General features: G+C 52.4%; 1 protein-coding gene across 2 annotated transcripts in view; it reads left to right on the plus strand.

The window, feature by feature from the left end:
* The window catches only part of GSG1L (GSG1 like), a 205640-nt gene that overhangs the window by 113200 nt on the left and 73764 nt on the right, over positions 1-18676 (plus strand). For both annotated transcript variants that reach the window (XM_037140019.2, XM_053671470.1), the window contains exon 3: positions 9006-9158. In XM_037140019.2, coding sequence (XP_036995914.2) covers positions 9006-9158 — 153 coding nt within the window. The remainder of the gene's footprint in view (positions 1-9005; positions 9159-18676) is intronic.

The following is an 18676-nucleotide window of genomic DNA, read 5'->3' on the forward strand; positions in this document are numbered from 1 at the left end:
TGAACTAGTTTGTCCCTTTGTGAGGACGAAGGTGGACTCGGGTTTCCGGGCCCAGCATGCCAGCTTCTACACCAGCCTTTACAGAGGACCTACAGGGTCCAGGAGCCAGACTGTGGGCTTTGAAGGAGCGATTGCATTTAACTTGCCCAGAAAACGTGCAGAATGAGTAACGTGGACTTGGGTTTACAGCCAAGGAATCTGAGGCTCAGAGACTAGGAAGGGTCCAAAGTCAAACCCACACCTGCTTGACCCCGAGTCCAGTGCCTCTCCCTCAGGGAGGCGTCTCTCTCTCTGGACCTGGTGGAGAAGCTCCTTCTCTGGCCAGGCCTGTCTGGGGTCACGGCGGGGCCTGTGCTAGTCAGGAGGGACTTCTTGGAGGAGGTAATCTTAAATGAAGAAAGAAGGCATGTTAATTTCTTATTGCTGCTGTGACAAATCAGCACAAATTTAATGGCTTTACAACAACACGGATTTGCCATCTTACAGTTCTGAAGATCAGAGTTCCAAAGTGAGCCTCATGGGGCTAAAGTCAGAGTGCCGGCGGGGGCGCCCTCCTTCCTGGGGGCTGCCAGGGAGAGCCCGCGTCCGCGCCTCCCCCAGCTCCTCCCCCAGCTCCTCCCCCAGCTCCTCCCCCAGCTCCTCTGGGCCCCACCCTCCTCGGCGTGGCTCCACCCACTGCGACCACTGCTTCTGTGGTCATGTCCCCTGTGCCTGCCTTGGACCCTCTTGCCTCCCGCCTGCCAGGACCCTTGTGATTGCACTGAGCCCATCTAATAATCGGGGATAATGTCCTTGTCTCGAGATCACAACCACGCCTGCAAGGTCCCTTCTGGCACGTAAGAGGCTTTTGGTTGCGGACAGTCTGGAGGTCAGGACACGGGCATCTCTGCAGCCATTGTCGGGCTGTCCTCGAAGGGGGTGACACTCCCAAGGGCGGGCACCATGGGAGGGCTCGGAATGTTCAACAGCAGTGGGTGCTGGGGGCGCAGGAGGACAGGGCTACTCAGAGCGCCCTCACCCAGGAACCCGAAGGCATTTAACTCCGTGCTCCAGAGCAGCGCTCCCTGCCCTCACTGGGTGTCCAGAACAACTGGGGGTCTGGTTAAAGTGCAGACCTCCAGTCAGTCGGTCTGGGCGAGGCCGAGATTCTGTTTCCCACGGGCTCCCCGGGGGGCTGCTGGTCTGTGGACCCCGCTGGGAGTCTTGAAGCTCTAGGCAAAGGTGCCTCTAGAAAAGGTGGTGACACAGGACAGCCCCACCCAGGCCTGTGTTTCCAGAGCAGCCTATTGGCGTTGGAATGGCATTCCATTCCCACTGTTTTTCCACATCCCACAGGCCTGGTCACTGAGGGTCTCCACGTGACCGGTTGGAGCCTACAAGGTTCCGTCTGACTCATCAGAGGAAGATTCCAGGGACTCGGGCAGCTCACGGGCCCTCAGGCCTTTGTGGAAAAGATTTGGGTCTGGGGCGGCCAAGATGAGTCTTGGGGGTTGTTCTCACATCCCCGCTTTGGGCTCCGTTAAATCTATCTGGGCATATATTTAGAGCCGAAAGCCTTTCCTTTTAATCTCTGAGAATGGGTGCCCTCGCGTGGGGGGGCGGCATGGCGTGTGCACGAGCCCCCGTCCCAGCGCAGGCTGGGTCACTGAGAGTTCACTGGATGTTCCACTCCCGACTGTGGGTGTTGGAAAATGTTGCATCGCTACAGAGTGTCAGGGGTAGCAATGGCTCTAGACATGGTCCTGTGGGGACCGCAAACTCAAATGCTCAGGGGAGCCAGGCAGGAGCCACGAGGGGGTGGGGGCCAGAGGGTTCGTGTGGACGCAGAGCACATGCTGCTGGGGGGGGGGCGGCCCCAGCTCAGCCCACCCCCCTCCCCCACCGTCATCGTGTGTGGATGCAGGTCTGGCATTGCTGGGACCATTTTGCAGACAAATCCAGAAATCTGTATTTTTATGTGGAGTCTCCTATTTTTAAATGTTGATAATGAATTCAGATATTTTTAAAATACTGTGTGGGCCAAACAAGACATTTCTGAGGGCTGGATTTGGCCTGTTGGCAGCTTGTTTGAGAGTCCACTCGTTCTACTGGGAGGGAAACTGAGGCACGGGGCCTTCCGCCGCCCCGCAGTAACAGTCTGGAATTAAGGACTCAGGGCAGCCCCCCCCCCAGGCAGCCCCATCCCCCCACCGCACCTCTGCTAGGGTCGCCCCGCGCCCCAGTCACGCCGCAGCCAGCAGCCTGGGCGTGGAAGGCTGCTCCCCACCCTCACCTGCTCCTACTTCGTCTCTGCGCTAACTTCTCATCTGAAGATAGAGGGCTGGGGACTCAGCGACCCCAAAGTCCCTTCCTCAGGGGCCGCCAACCGTCTCCACCCAGCGCCCCTGCATCCTGGCTGCTGAGCTCCCAGTATTGAAATTTCCCAAACAGCACCTGTGGAGGAGCTGTCCTGGCCTCAGAGGGCTCTGCCCGCGTCTTGCACGTGATTCACCAGGCAGGCTTCCCGGGGGCGTGGCACCCAGCCCCCCCCCCCCCCGCCAGCGGCCGTTGGCCGTGACTTATTGATTTGACATATTAAACTGATGGGCTTGGGGGAACATGTTTTCTCTTGAAATGCTGTTGTGTCTTGAGATTTCATATGATTTTGCACAGTTCCCTCTGCTCCTGTGAGGGTTTTATTTGTCCAGTGGCCGGGACGCACTTGCTCCCAGCTGCCGCCTTCTCCTGCTGCAGTCCGTGGAGATAACGACCAGGACAGTCACAGTACCAGCTGACGCTTACGTAACGTTTCCTGGGTACCAGGCACTGCCCCAAGCACCACACTCAACAGGTAACTCAGTTTATCATCGCAAAGGCCCACAAAGTGCGCACCACACCCCCAATTTACAAGTGAGAGACCAGGCTCCACCGGAGAACATCACCTGCCCCCGCTCTCAACCGGTGATGGGCAGGGCGAGGCGCTAACTTCGGTGGCCTGGCCCCGGTCTGCACTCTTCACCCCCATGCCCATGGCCTCTTACAATTATTGTAAGTGCTAATAGTTTCACTTATTAGAAGGTGGTGGTAAAACTTAGCTTTCCTGAATGTTTTCCAAGTGTCTGGCTTGTACTAGTTGGAGATACTGCCTCACTGAATGCTCGGGACAAGTCTGTTATGCCCGTTGAAAACCGAGAGGCGGAGGGGTGCGGCGCCCAGCCAAGACCGCACATCCCAGACGTCCTTCTTGCCCACAGATTTTCCAGCCGAGGAGCTGGCTCTGGAGACTACCTTAGCAAGGGAGGGGTCCAGGCGAAAGGGAGATCATTCTTGCAAACCCATCAATTCCATCGATGAGGGAGGGTCAGAGTTGGTGTCACGGAGCAGTTTCTGAAAGAGGCGAAGAGTGCAGCTAACAGGATTAGCTGTCCCCACGGCCCCACACCTGATGAGAAATCATTTTGTTTCTTCTGCTCCTGGAGGTCACCCTTCTCAGCCGCAAATCCAGCCATTAGTGGTAAGTTTCAGAGACTTGAAACAATCACCTCCATGATTAGTGAGGCTTTCCGGTGTCACCAGGGCAAGGCCCTGTGGCCCCGACCAGTGGCTGCCACCCCCCTGTCCTTCCCACTTCTTTGCACGAGGAGTAGCGGTGGGCCTTGGCCGCAGCCAGGCTGCACGCGGCTGTTTCACTGCTCCCGCCCCACAGTTCTCCGTGCGCTGATGCCGACGCCCAGCAGTGCCTCCGTTTTTCCTGAAGTCAACCCGTTCTTTCACACGTACGTTTTGAACGTGAACTTCAGATCCGTGGTGCTCACTTGAGTGCACCAGCCTCACCTGGAGGGCCTGTCGGGACTCAGAGGGGTCCCCTCCCGGAGTTTCTGATCCAGTGAGTCCAGGGTGAGGCCCAGGAACGTGCACGCCAGGGTTCCGACTGCTGCTGCTGGTCAGGCAGCCACGCCGAGACCCCTGGCTCGAATCGTTGCTCTGGTTGGACCATTTGCCAGAAAGACAGTGTGTCAGGGAGGGTCCCACAGGAAACAGAGTCCCCCACGTGACGGCACCGTGCTGCTGAAAGGGCCCCTTACAGGGCTGTGGGAGGGGCAGGAGACTGAAGCCCACAAAGACTGGCCACAGAGGAGAAGTTACCAGCCTTGGGCAGGGACAGTGTGCCCGAGTCTGTACGAGCTGCAGCTGTGACAATGAACCTCGGAGCCGCGGTCACGGACAGAAGGATGAAGCCACTGCCAGAGAAGTGGCTCAAGACAGAGGGGGAGCCACGGGGGGGGGGGGGGGGGGGCGGGAATCATCAGCACAGAGAGTGACTGTCAGCTGTTCTTCAAGCCCACCCGAGACTGCCCAGGACTCTGAGCCCTCTCATTGTCTCCAACAATTAGCAAGTGTTGGAAAGGTGTTAAGGACACATTAGCATCCAATAGAGACTCTTGATTGAGGTGTTAATAACTTAAAAATTAATGGAAAAGTGAGTAGCTTTTTCACTTTTTGATTTAGACAATTTAATGGTGTGGTTTAACGCACTTAACACCACATGGGTAGCACCTCCTCCCAGCGTTGCCCACCTGGGGACACCTGTTCACCCGCCCACCTTAGGCATTGGCTGAGGGCTGCTCCTGGGGGTGGGAGGCAGGGAGGTGTCTATCCAGCCTGCTGCAAAGGTGAGCGCAGCTGGGGGGTGGGCTCTGGAGACCTGGGCAGGCCCCCCCGGCAGAGGGGTGCCCGGACTGACTGACAGGTGACGGTGCGCTGTGGGCAGGGACGGTGGGACACCCGCGGTGTCACTAGGCTCTCACAGCCCCGCCCCCAGGCGACTGAGCCCCATGGATCTCACTTCCCACTCCTCTGGCCTTTGCTCCACGCGCTTTACGTCACCCACCCCCACCCCCAGCTGCCGTCTGCTGGGCAGTCCCAGCAAATGTTCAGTGACTGCCTGTGCCCTGCTGGTGCCCCTGCATCTCTGTCTGGGCTTCAGCGGCCCCCTGGACGTCCCGAGTGGACGTAGACTCTGCACGTCCAGAAGCGGCCTCATCATCTTCATGCCTTAGCATCTTCGCATTCTCAGTGATGAACGTGCCCATCCGCTCAGTCGCCCAAGCTGGGAACATGGCCCCGCTCTGGACTCCTACCTCTCCTTTGTCACCACATCCGTGGGTCGGCAGCCCACTGAGCCCACCCCTCAGGAGTTAGCAAGTTCCCCACTTGCCCCCACTCTCATTGCCACCACCCAGGCCACCACCGTCTTTCACATGGAGTGCAGCAAGACCCTCTGCCCGGGCTCCCCACCCACACGCCCTTCCAGAGCAAACCCCAGCACGAGGCTCCCTCACGGAGGCCTTCCCTGGACGGCACCTGTCTCGGTGGCACGGGTCCAGCCCACCTCCCCAGCCTGGCTCTCCGTGTCCTCAAGACCCACCTGCTCTTCCCTGTGGCCTCCTCCCCACCACGCCTGGTGGCCAGCTGGGCTCCGGTTACTGAGAACTGAAGCCCTGTTCCCCGGTTTCCTGCTCGGTGGCCACCCTCTTGCAGAAAACCCGGTTCCCGGGTTTGGAATGCCAGAGAGTGTACAGATGAGACCGCGGCTGGGGAACACTGCGCCCTCCCCGATGGGCCCCTGAGACCAGCCCAGGCCTGGAGAATGCGGGTTAGGAAGTGGCCACTCCATCCTGCCAGCTTCCCTCTCTCCCCGAGATGGTTCTCGGAGTCAGAAAGGCCTGGGTTTGAATCCAGTACACTACTGAGCTGTGTAGACTGGTTGTTTAATCTCCTGAACCTAACTTTGCTCACCTGTGAAATGGGTGCTACGTTGATGCCTTGCAAGGCAAGTTAGAAGGACTGGGGAGATAATGCCTGTGAATGTCAGTGGCTGAGGTCTGACTCCCCGGAGGCAGACCCTGAGAGGAGGATTTGGGCAGGTCTTTTGTGAAGGAAATGCCCAGGGGAGAGTGGTAAGGCAACTGGAAAGCAAGACAGGGAAGGGAGGCAGGCAAGGAAGGGGACAATGTCAGGCCAGGGCCCAGGGAGGCAGCTTTAGTCTCGACCCCAAAGGGGCTAGTGGGGGGTTTCTGCAGCGTGGGTCCCATCCCAGGTTGTCGCGGCCAGAGCCACAGGATGGGCCCCCAGTGCACTGCTGGTGGGTGGCAACATAGAGGGAAAGGTGAGCTTGCAGGCGCCTGCTGAATGAAGAGAGCAGGACAGACCCCAGCTGCCCCAGGACAACGCTCCAAGGAGAGAAACACTGAGCAGAGGTGCAGCAGGCGGGCGGGGCCCTCTGGTCCAGAAGGACTTGGCATGCGGTGACCACTTAGTGCTGTCTGCTCTGTTCGTGACACTTTTTGCTCTATTAACATAACACCAATAACAGCAGTTCTTATTGCTATTAGTTTTCTTGACTTGGGTGAGCTGAAGCTTTCAGGCAGATGCTCTGAGCCCCGTGGACAGACAAGGAAGGAGGTCTGGTGGGGTAAGAAGCATAACCCCAGGCAGGCGTCTGGCTCTCTGGTGCCTGCTTCCTCGTGGTTCCCAGCATCCCGGCCCCCACAGCCATCCCAGCAAACATCCCGTCTCCCGTCGGTCTGAGAGCATGGCCTCGCCCTGCCATGAGGGGAGGTGGGGTGTGGAGGCCTGGCCCAGGGCCCACCTGGGGACATGGGGGTGGTGCGGGGGGCGGGGGCAGCTGAGTCAGGGAGCTGCCATGGTGAGGGGCAGCCTCCACCTACCCACGGGGCCATAGCCGCCGGGGAAGGAGGCTGCTGGGGGCGAGGCGTGGCCCGGCCTGCCCTCCATCTTCTGCCTCCCTTCCTGCTGCCTGGTGGGCCTTGAGCCAGCGAAGTGCCTGGGTGGCTGCAAGTGCGCCATGCCAGGGGATGTTTCAACAGTGTCCAGGCTGCCAAGTGCACATTATTCTCTTACAGAAATCCAGTGGATTGCCCAGGAGACATGATATTTTTGTAGTAAAAAAAGAATAAAAAGAAAAAGTTCTCCAAAGCTCTAACAGCCCCATTGTGCCAGGAATGATAGTTGGTGTTTAAGGACCTGTGTTCTTCCTCAGAGAGCAGATAGGGACCCTGAAATTGCTGTTCGTTTGCTTCACTCATTAAAAAATTTAAGTTGGACGGCCCTGGGACATTCCAGGTGGAAGGGACAACTTATGCAAAGGCAGAGGGGCAGGTAAGAACACATTTGACGGTTTCAGAGAACCCCAAGCTAAAGATAAGGACTCTCAGTTGTAATTGTTAGAAATTTACTTCAAACTGGCCTAGACAAAGACAAGATATTAATTGGTTCATGTGATTGAAAGAACAAAGGATTGTCAGCTTCAGGCATGGCTGGATCTAGGGGCTCAAACAGTGTTATAGGATATAATCTTCCTCCATCTCTTGGCTCTGCCTTCCTTGACATCTGTCACTTGCTGACCCAGTCATTTCTATTCTTACTTCTTCCCAGCCTCAAAACCAGTGGAAAGAAAGGAGTTTTCTTTCTCAATAGTTCCAGCAGAAGTCCTGTGGCTGACTTTTGTTGAGCTGACTGGGGTCACGTATCCACCTCTGGCTGGGCAAGCCTGGTCCATAGTTCTTTCTCTGAAGTATGGACCTTGCTCAAACCATATGTTTGGATTGGCTTAGAATGTAAGTCACATGGCTGTGTTCCATCTTCTACTTTCCTCACAGTCTTATTTCTCCTTCCGGCCTCTGTCTGTAGCCTTGACCACGCTAGGGAGCCCCTGGGCTCTATTTTCAGTCTCCACCATGTTCCTCCCGTGCGACTGTAATAGCACACACAAACTGAATCCTTACAGCACAACAATACTGTGAACAGGTGACGTTACTACCCTCGTTTTATAGGCAAAGAAACTGAGGCAGAGAGAGGTTCATTCCTGAACCAGGGACTAGAGTCAGGAGCACTTGGAGCTCTGACTGGCCATATGTGAGCCACGCACCCAACCATGGAGCCGGGATGTGGGTCAGCTGCAGCTGAGCTGCATAGCCAGCAAGGGGGAGGGTCTCTCCAAATAAAAACCGTGTGGGGAAAAGGGGGGAATACTGTGGATTGGGAGAACCAGAAGATGCCTCCTAAACAAATAACAAATGATGGTAATCCCATTTGGACCCATTTAGGGGAAAAGAGAGCTGCGCTCTCTCAGGGACTACAAAGTAAATTTGAACAGCCAAATCGCTGCAAGAACAGGGATGTGTCTGGCCTTCAGGAACTGCTGGAACTGGGTGCTTACACTGTCAGAATATTTGGACTCTCACGGGGGACTTTCCTCCTTTCTACTTCAGTGTTTCCAGTCTCAGATTCCTAGAGAATGGCTTTGATTGGCCAATTCTAGCTCACACGATCATATTGGACCAATCAGCTTTGTCCGGAAAGGTGGGACCGCAACAAGACAAGATACCGCCTACAAGAAAGAGGAGGTTGAAGCTGCGGGAGTAGCCAGCAGTGGTTTATAGGAAGAAAGTGGAGTAGAGTGTAAGTCAGATAAACATACAGGTGTCCCTTGAGGGCGAACGTGATGTGTGTGTGATGCTTATAGTTGTCAGCAACAGAACATCGCATTGCCTGGCTTCACCACAGGGAAGTCCTCAAGGCTGGTGATTGCTGGTACAGAGGTCACCTTTCTCTCGCTTTGCTCAGTAACTACAGTGTCAGCTTCATCCTAAGGCAGGTGCCCTCCTGGCCGTAGGTGGCTCCCTGTAGCAGTCACCTAACAAATAAGAAGAGAAGGAGGGGCTCTTGCATAGCCACAGGTAGAAGTTCCTCCCTTCCAACTGAATGGACCTACTTACTGGTCACATGCCACCCTGGACAAGCACCCGCCACCCCCCAGAGCGCCCCAGACTTAGGCTTGCACTCCTGAGCCAGCCTTGTGAGGAGGATGTGTGGCCACGACGGCCTTCCCCTTCTCAGGACCCGCCCTGCAGCGCAGGGCTATTCTAAGAGACTAGATCCCCCACCAAAGCGTGCGGGGCGGGATGCGTCCTCAACTGACAGCCTCTGCCTCTGTCGCGCAGGGGTCCTGTGGCTGTCGGTGGTCTCCGAGGTGCTCTACATCCTCCTGCTGGTGGTCGGCTTCAGCCTCATGTGTCTCGAGCTCTTCCACTCCAGCAACGTCATTGACGGGCTCAAGCTCAATGCCTTCGCGGCCGTGTTCACGGTGCTCTCAGGTAAGGCAGAGGCCCCGGGCGGGAGCAGAGACAGGCCATAAACAACCCTGTGCTTAGAGCAGCAACACAGTGGCCCCCAAAGCCACCCTGGGGCTAAGTCCCGACTGTTCCATCGGGATGACCTTGGGCCAATCACTCCTCTTCTCTGCGCCTCAGTGTTACAACGTGTAAAATGGGACTGTCTGCCCACTTACTCACTCATTCAGCATGTGCTCATCGCGTGTCTGTCATGTGCCAGGCCCTGTGCTGCTGAGTCCTGGGTTATAATCGTGAACGGGGGACAGGCAGGCCCGTGCCCATGGAGCTTAACGTGTGGGTCAGAGGGAGGGGGTTGGCCTGAGATGCACTCAGGAGATGAAGGTCCTCGGCCTGGTGGTGGAGGGCACGTGTGGCACGAGGGAGAGGGAGGTGGCCGTGAGAATGGGCGGGCGTGGCGCCCCTCACAGGGATGTAAGGGGAGCCTGTGCGGGGCAGAGGGCCCTCTCTGCCTCAGGGTGTCTGCCCGTGGGGCAGCCACGTGGGGACGCCCAGCAGGAAGCCAGATCACCCAGAAGCTCAGGGGCGATCATGAGGCAGGGACTGTGGGCAAATGCCACTGAGCCCAGGATTCTGAGGGTTTTAGGAACAATGGGATGGTCGGTGGCATCACATAACCCAGGGAAGAGGAGATGGCGGACTCCAAGAGAAAACCGCTGGTGCAGGTGGTCAGGTGCCCGGAGTGGTGTCCCCAGATCCAGGTCCTGAGGGGTTGAGTGGGAGGGAGTCAGAGGGAAGGAGGGAGCCGGGGCCCTGACGGCAGCGCCCGGCGGCGGACTAGTGGCCTGGCTCCAAGACGTCTGTTCCTGGCAAGCCCCGTATAAATGGAATTTCTATAAATCCAATCCTGCTCTTCACACACCGGAAGAAATCTCTGTTTAATGAAACGGAAGCGCTGAGTCTTTGGTAAGGGAAATAATGGCTCCCTAATCGAAGTGTATATATAAGAGGTAGCTCTGGATTCAAGGAATTATAGCACATTTCACAGATCAAAATATGTGTACCTGTCATTCCCAGCATGTGAGAAATCTAACCATAATAGTAAAGGAGAGAAAAAAGAAAAGAAAAGAAAAATACAGTGACCCTCATAGCACAGTATTGGTCTTGGCTCCCAGTTACCTCACTCCCAGCTATTGCAGACAGAGAACCTGTTTATTCTTTTTTCCTCTCTCGTTTGTTTGCTGAGACATCATTTACTGAATCTGGTTGGGCACCAGGCACCGCACTCGGTTAGAGAGAGTCAGAGGAAAACGAAACTTTGGTGCTCGCCCTCCTGAACTTTGCAGTCTGGTAAAGGGACGGACTCACTGAACAACCGCAGCACAATGGGCTGGCCTCTGTGTGCCCGGCGTGGTGGATCTTGGTGGGGGGACCCACGTTGGCCCTGGGGGTGGGAATGGGTAGGCAGGGCAGGGGAAAGGCACCACTTGAGCTGAGACTGGAAAAACTGTGTTTGCTTGATGGACAACTTGGGGCAGAGGGAGCAGCATGGACAAAGGCCTGGTGAGGTGCCATGTCCTGGCAACTTCGGGGAGAACGGAACGGCCGGGACAGACAGTGGGGAGAGAAGGAGTGTTGGGAGATGAGACTGGAGAGCTGGGCGAGGGTCCTGATGCTTTGCAGTGGTTTTGCCAGTGGCTTCTTCTTTCCTTTCCCTTCCCTTCACTCAACATCCACGAACCTCCTGCATTATCCCAACCCCTCAATCAGCTTAGTCCAATCACAAAATAAAAGCTGGTGGGTGGTCCAAGGCAGCCACCTCCAGTTCCTCAAGGGCCTCTTGTGGGGGGAGGGGCCTCTTCCCCCACCTCGAAGGGCTTATCAAAGTTTCCACCTGATTATGAGGAATGAAATTGAAGCAGTAATCAAATAACTCCCAACAAACAAAAGCCCTGGACCAGATTTCTTCACGGGTAAATTTTACCAAACATTCAAAGAACTAACACCTTTCCTTCTCAGACAATTCCAAAAAATTCAAGAGGAGGGAGAACTCTCAAGCCCATTTCACAAGGCCAGCTTTATCGTAATTTTAAAACCAGATGAAAACACTACAAAGAAATAAATTATAAACCAATATTCCCGATGAACACAGATGCTAAAATCTTTGGCAAAATATTAGCAAACCAGATCCAGCAATATATTAAAAAGAGCGTACCCCATGATGAAATGGGATTTATCCTGAGAATGCAAGGTTGGTACAATATTTGCGAATCAGTAAATGTGATACACCACATGAACACAATGAAGGATATAAACCACATGATCATATCAGTAGATGCAAAAAAAGCATTTGATAAAATCCAGCACCCATTTATGATTAAAAAAACTCTCAGCAAAGTGGGAGTATAGGAATTATGCCTCAACATAATAAAGTCCTTATATGACAAACCCACAGCCAACATCATACTCAATGGGCAAAAACTAAAAGCATTTCCCTTAAGATCAGAAACAAGACAGGGATGTCTGCTCTCACCAGCCCTATTCAACACAGCATTGGAAGTCCTAGCCACAGTGATCAGACAGAAGGAAGAAATAAAAGGCATCCAAGTTGGAAAGGAAGAAGTAAAACTGTTATTGTTTTGCAGATAACATGGTACTATATAGACAGAACCCTAAAGATTCCACAAAAAAAAACCCCAAACTACTAGAACTGATAAATGATTTCAGTAAAGTAACAGGATACAAAATATATATTCAGAACTCAATTGCATTTTTATATACCAATAATGAACTATCAGAAAAGGAAACTAAGAGAACAGTCCTACTTACGATTGCATCAAAAATAAATAAAATACCTAGGAGTAAATTTAAACAAGGGTGTAAAAGACTTGTACTTGGAAAATTATAAGACATTGAAGAAAGAGATTGAAGAAGCTACAAATAAATGGAAGGAAGCATATACTGTGTTCATGGAGAATTAAAATGTCCATACTACCCAAAGCAATTTACAGATTCCACACAATTCCTTTCAAGATATCGATGTATTTCATAAAACTAGAACAAATATCCCGAAAATTTATATGGAATCACAAAAGCCTCAAATAGCCACAGCAATCTTGAAAAGAAGAACAAAGGTAGGGGAATTATAATTCCAGATATCAAACTGTACTACAAGAGCATAGTAATCAAAATAGCACGGAAGTGGAGTAAAATCAGACACACAGATCAATGGAAGAGAATAGAGAGCCCAGAAATAAACCCACACCTTTATGGTCAATTAATATTTGAAAAAGGAGGCAAGAATAGTCTATTCAATAAATGGTGTTTAAAAAATTGAACAGATACAGGCAAAAAAAAATGAAATTAGACCACTTTCCCACATCATACACAAGAATAAACTCAAAATGGATTAAAGACTTAAATGTTAGACTCAATACCATAAAAATCCTAGAAGAAAATATAGGCAGTAAAATCTTGGGCATTGCTCATAGCAATACTTATCTGATATACTTCCCCAGGTAAGAGAGACAAAAGACAAAATAAGCAAACGGACCTTTATCAGACTAAAACTGTTGCACGACAAAGGGAACCATGAACAAAATGGGGAGGTAACCCACTGAGTGGGAAAACATACTTGTCAATGACATGTCTGATAAGGGGTTAATATCCAAAATTTATAAAGAACTTATACAACTCAACACCAAACAAAACAAAATGAAAACAAAAGAAATCCAATTAAAAAAATGGACCAAGGACCTGAATAGTCGCTTCTCCAAAGATGTTATACATATAGCCAATAGACATGTGAAAAGATGCTCAGCATCACTAGCCATCAGAGAGATGAAAAGTAAAACCACACTGAGCCATCACCTCACACCTGTCCCAACGGCCGTCATGAACAAATCAACAACAGTAAGCACTGGTGAGAATGTGGAGGAAAGGGAACCCTGGTGTGCTGATGGTGGGAATGCAGACTGGCGCAGCCAGTGTGGAAAACAGGATGGTGACTCCTCAAAATGTTAAAAATGGAACTGCCTTATCACCCAGTGATTCCACTTCTGAGATCCATCTAAAGAACCCTGAAACACTGATTAGAAAGAATATATGCACCCTCATGTTCACTGCGGCGTTATTTACAATAGTGAAGCTATGGAAGCAGCCCAAGTGCCCATCAGTGGTGAGTGGATAAAAGGAATATGGGACATTTGCACAGTGGAATACTACTCAGCTGTAAAAAAAAAAAAGGAGAAGAAAAACCTTACCTTTTTCAATAGCATGGATGGACCTAGAGAGTATCATGCTAAGTGAAATAAGCCAGTCGGAGAAAGACAAGCACCATATGATCCCACTCATTTGTGGAATCTAATGAACAAAATAAACCAACAAACAAAACAGACACAGACTCATAGACAAGAGAACAGACTGACAGCCACCAGAGGGGGGGGGTGGTTGAGGGCCTGGGTGAAAAAGATGAAGGGATTAAGCAAAGAAAAAAATAGTTTTCACCCCTCAAAAAATACCCAGTTTCCTTCCAGTGGGAAGTCCTACTGCTAAAGAAAATAAGATTGTCTCTAAATTCAGGCAGGTATAAAACACAGGACTCGGGAGGTTAATTGACTCGCCTAAGGTCACACAGCTGGTCAGTGGTGGCACCGGGATTAAACCCGACTCCTGCTGGCTTCAGAGCCCTGTGTTCTTTTCACAGGATCAGAGTGACCGGGCGGGCGGGAGGGAGCAGACTTTTAAGTCCTCAGGAAACAGTAACTGAGAAGTGTGCAGCAGCCGGATGATGTAATAAGACAGAAGGAGCAGGAGGCGGAGAGAAGGAATTTTGTATTCACGCCTGGGAGAAAATAAACCAGGGAGAAAGGTGACACCGGCAGAGAGCCAGGCCCCCGAACTGCCTGCCATGGAAGAACTGGGAAGCCCACCTTTTGGGAGCCCCTTGAGAACAGGGCAAGGGGGCTGAGGGTCTGCGGGGAGGTGGGTGGGCTTCTGGTTTGCTGCTGTGGGAAGGGAGGGAGTGGGCAAGCAGGGCTGGAGAGAGCCCTTCGATGGAGTCCCGGTGGACCAGCTCACAGTAGGGGCCCTTAGTCCAAGGTCAGTGCCTTTCAGGGTAGAGGAGAAAACAGGTGGGGCAGCCCCTACTTAAACCAATTATTATCATTAATTATTAAAACGAGCCTACTGATTATCATTAATCATAATAGCCAACCGGACGGAGGAGCTATGCACAGGCACTAGGCTGAGCCTGCCCTGAGTGTTAGCACCCTCGTGAGGGGGCTCACGTGTGTGGCCCGTGGCTGGGAAAACCAGCTCCCTCAGTCACGCAGCGAGTGACTTGTTGACCCCTGCCACATGTTTTAAAGCCCCTGCCACAGAAAGGGCTTTAACAGGGCTAGCATGGGACTTCAGGCTATCGTGTTATTATTCTTCCTAGCTGTCCTTGAGTAACCTCAGGGCAGGTTCTGGCCCCAGTCCGTAGCAAGAAGCCTGGGACCCAGGGATTCAGACTCATCCGCCACAAGTCGGGGTGGCAGGGCCAGGCCGGCAGGCTGTCTTGCCCACCCACGTTCCCGGCAGAAGGGCGCTGTGCAGCGCAGGCTGGCCCCCAGGGCCAGGGGCGGGGCTGAGATGGCTGGCCCCTGGTCCACGGCTCACGGTACTTCTAGGGACCTGAAATACATACACTTAGACTGCTCTTCCAATCAGAAGAAAAAAAATGAATGTTATAATAACTAAGACATAAGAATGAGTGTAGACTGGATTATCTTTGTCTCTATAGCATTGCAGTCATACAATGAGATTGTTAATATTTCTTCCACGGAGGAGCGGGCCCACAGAGGCGAAGTGCCTGGGGCCCACGGAAGTCATCGCACAGGCCCCCCGAGGCCACAGCTTTTCTCTCGGCACTGAGCGGGCCGGTCCCAGCCCTGTCTGGTCCTCTGACTGCGGAGAGGTGCTGACCCCTCCCCTGGATACCAGGGTCTTGTCTCCCACAAGGATTGTGAGGGCGGGCTAGAAGGTGTCTGCCCTTCCCAGTTCCTCAAAAAAAAAAAAGAGGCTGATCTGTGTAGGAAAAAAGAAAGTCATTTGGAGAATTCCATGTGCATTTCCAGGAAATAATCGGGCCTCACGGAGAAGTAGCAAGAGTCTGTTTTGTTAAGTAACAAGAACAGAAAGTTTTGTGACAAGACAAAAAATGACCCAGGATGAGGTGACTCTTTGGAAGCCAGGAAACTAAAACTTCATCTTTTTTTTATGTAATCTTGGCATATTTGGTTTCATAATAAAACATATATTTAACGGCATGGCACATCACTATTAATCTTCAAATTAATCTCTTAATCTTTAACCAAAATAATTCAGACGTTATTCTGTTATATATGTCATGTGTGACTTGAAAATTGTTGTTGCAATTTCCCTCTTAAAAAGGCAGAATTTTCTAAACTCGAAAGGTAGTTGAATGTAGGGTGATGAATGTGAGTGGCTGCTTTCATGACCCAAAATATGGGGATGGTGGACGTTCCAAACAGGAATTAAAGTTAGATTCACACACGTCTTTCTCTGGCCTTACGATTTTAGAATGACTTCAGAGAACTTTGAGAAGAATTAGGGTCCTAACCATTAAAAACACATTAAAATCGTGGGGGTCATTTGCAGAGTGAGGTCTGAGTTGAAGCGTGAGCCTGCACGGTGGGCCCCCCAGTGTGTCTGGGGGCCTGACCTTCCTCAGGAGTCTGGCTGTGCCGCAGGCAGGTGAAGTGCTGGGGCACGCAGCCCCAGGAGCCGCGGGGAGCGTGAGTTTCAAGAAGGCCTGTTTGCAGAGCTATTTGCCTCTCAGCCTGTTCTGCCACTGCCTCTGTGAGGGACAGAGAGCCAGGAACCCATCCAGTGGGCCTTCTCATTGGCTGTCGGGAGGCTCGGGTGTAAGTTTTGTGTTCATAGCAGCTCCCCGCAGTCAGTCTCCTGTGGTCTTAAATTCCTCCCCTTGGCTTAACTCCTTTGCTTTTTCTTGGCTCTTACTCTTGATGTGGTGATTTGTGCCTTCTTACATAATATTCAACATTATAGGATAAGTTTCCCGAGACCCTAATTCCACTAGTTACCCTACCAGCTGGGGCCCATGCTGAAAGAACCCCTGCCCAGGGCCCCACTGTTCAGTTCCCTTGCCCTGCCACTCTGGTTCTCTTGCCCATATCTTAGAGAGCAAGTACTTTTGTGTGTTTTTGTGTCTAAAAGTGCAGAGGGTCTAAGCCAGAGGAATGAGTATTTCCATATTATTTAAGATTATTTTGATTGCAAGTGACAAGAACCCAATAAAATCAGCTGGAAGAAAAAGGGGTGAAGGTGGTAGCCACCTATTGGTGGCTTTTCATGAATTACTTTTCATGTAATTGAAAAGTACAGGGCATGGGCTTCAGGCATGGCTGGGTCCAGGTGGTCACTTCATCAGGAATCTGTATCTCTACACTCTGCGTTCTTCTGTATTAACATTGTTCTCAGTCAGGTCCCTCCATGTGGAGAGAGGATGGTCACAGGAGCTGTAGGCTTACATAAGATTCCAAAAGTAGAAAGAGCTCTTGAAAAACTCCTGCCAAACTCTAAGGAGGACTGTGATTGGACCGGCTGGGTTCATAAGCTCATTTCTGAACCAGTCACCTTGGCAGAGGATAAAATACTCTGATTAGCCAAGCCCGGGTCTCTAGGCACACCCACACTGTGGGCTGAGCCCTGGACCAAGCAGGATTATTATGCAATGGTGGTAAGCAGCTGCCCAAAGGAACTGGCTGACTATGAGTCCTGATGGCTTGTCACCTTAGGAGATTTTTCAGGAGGTCAGCCCCAGGAGTGGCAGAAGTCTTTATTTGGGTTCCTCCGAAGCAGACCCTAAGATAAAGATGTGGGTGCAGTTAGTTCATTGGGGAAGTGATCCCAGGAAATAAGGAGGCAGAGTGGGGAGGTAAGGCAGGAGCTGAGAGGGCCAACAAGGGGAGTGCTGACGAGCAGGCGACTGCTGACAGCAGCTGGGACGCTGTCCTGCCTGGGAGCCTCTGAGTGTGTCGAGCACTCGCAGGACTGTCCACCCAAGGGGTATTCACCCACTTGCTCCTGTCTGTCACCAGTTTAGGGTCTCACTCCTGAGGCAGTGGTCCCGCCGATTGTTGAGCCTTCTCCACCTAAGGAAGCAAGCGTTTGAGGAAGGAAGCCACCACGTATGTGGGGACGGCCTGACGGAAGCTGCAGGTGGCCTCTGGCATGGGCCGGGGGTACAGGTGGGGACCGACAGCGTCTGCCACAGAGAGGTCAAATGAAGGCAGAGAGGGGTATTCTGACACCGACCAGGCACTGAAGCGCAGTTCCGACGCTACCTGCTCAGAGCTGGCCTGGGATGCCATGGTGCCCAGCAAGAGCCCCGCGGCATCTGCTGCGGGGGTCCGTCCTCACTTCTGAGCAGCTGGCTACAAAGTCAGGGTTTGCACAACCCCCTAAGGTCTGACAAATCACTACAACCCCTCACGGGTCTCAGGGAAGTGTTGTACTCAGCATTATAGTATTGTTATAAAGGATATGAATTGGGCCAGCCAAAGGAGGAGACCCCTAGGTCTGCGAGGGTCTCAGACGCAGAGCCTCTGTGCCCACTCCCGCCCGTCCTGCGGAATTGGCACACATCACCCTCCTGGCACAGCAGCGTACCCTTAACTGGGCGGCTCATCGGAGCCTGGTGCCTAGAGTTTTTATGGGGCGTTCATTATGTAGGCCTGACTGACTGAAGCATCAACCACATTTGAACTCAATCTCTAAGGCCTCCCGAACACCCGCTCCCAATCTGGGAGGCCAGGCTGACTCAAAGCCCTAAACTCTAATCACATGGCAGATCTTTCTGGTGCCCGGCCCCGATCCTGAGTTATCTCACTTCTTAGCAGAAACTCAGGTGTCATCTGAAGGGCTCACAAACAACGAAGCCACTCCTATTGCTTGGTAAATTCCAAGGATTTTGAGTCTTCCTCCCAGGAACCAGGGAAAAGGTCAGTGAAGTGCTCTATTGTACAACTGGGGGTCTGCGTGGGCAGATAGGAGCCTAGACAGTCTTCTCTGATTTGGGGCAAACACTTGAAGCATTTGTACGAGGGTTGGGCCTGCTTGACCCGCCAGGTGCGTCCCTCCAGCTCCCCATTCCAACCCCTCCTGTCCTCTGAAGCTAACCTGGCTGGGGCAGTTCTCATCTCCTGAGCCCGGGTGTGGAAGGTACTTAATTTTCACTTTACGCTTTCATCCTTCTGGCTCAGTAGCAGACTCACCTTTAGAATTTTGAGGAGATGTGCCACAATTGCCTCGTGCAGTGTCGGAGAAAGAGGCGTGGGGGTTAGTTTTATTATCATCTTTATCGTATAAATCACAGTCCTGATCTGAAACCTTTGGAGCCAGAAGTGCTCCAGATTCAGAACTTTTCAGATTTCGGAGGTGACGAAACACCTAGACCATCCATTACATCCCACCCGACGGGTGCTGCAGCGGCACCCTGTAAGCGAGCGCATCCA

Source organism: Artibeus jamaicensis, unplaced genomic scaffold (genome assembly GCF_021234435.1).
Source record: "Artibeus jamaicensis isolate MK-2021 breed Jamaican fruit bat unplaced genomic scaffold, CSHL_Jam_final contig_700, whole genome shotgun sequence".
Classification (NCBI taxonomy): Eukaryota; Metazoa; Chordata; class Mammalia; order Chiroptera; family Phyllostomidae; genus Artibeus; species Artibeus jamaicensis.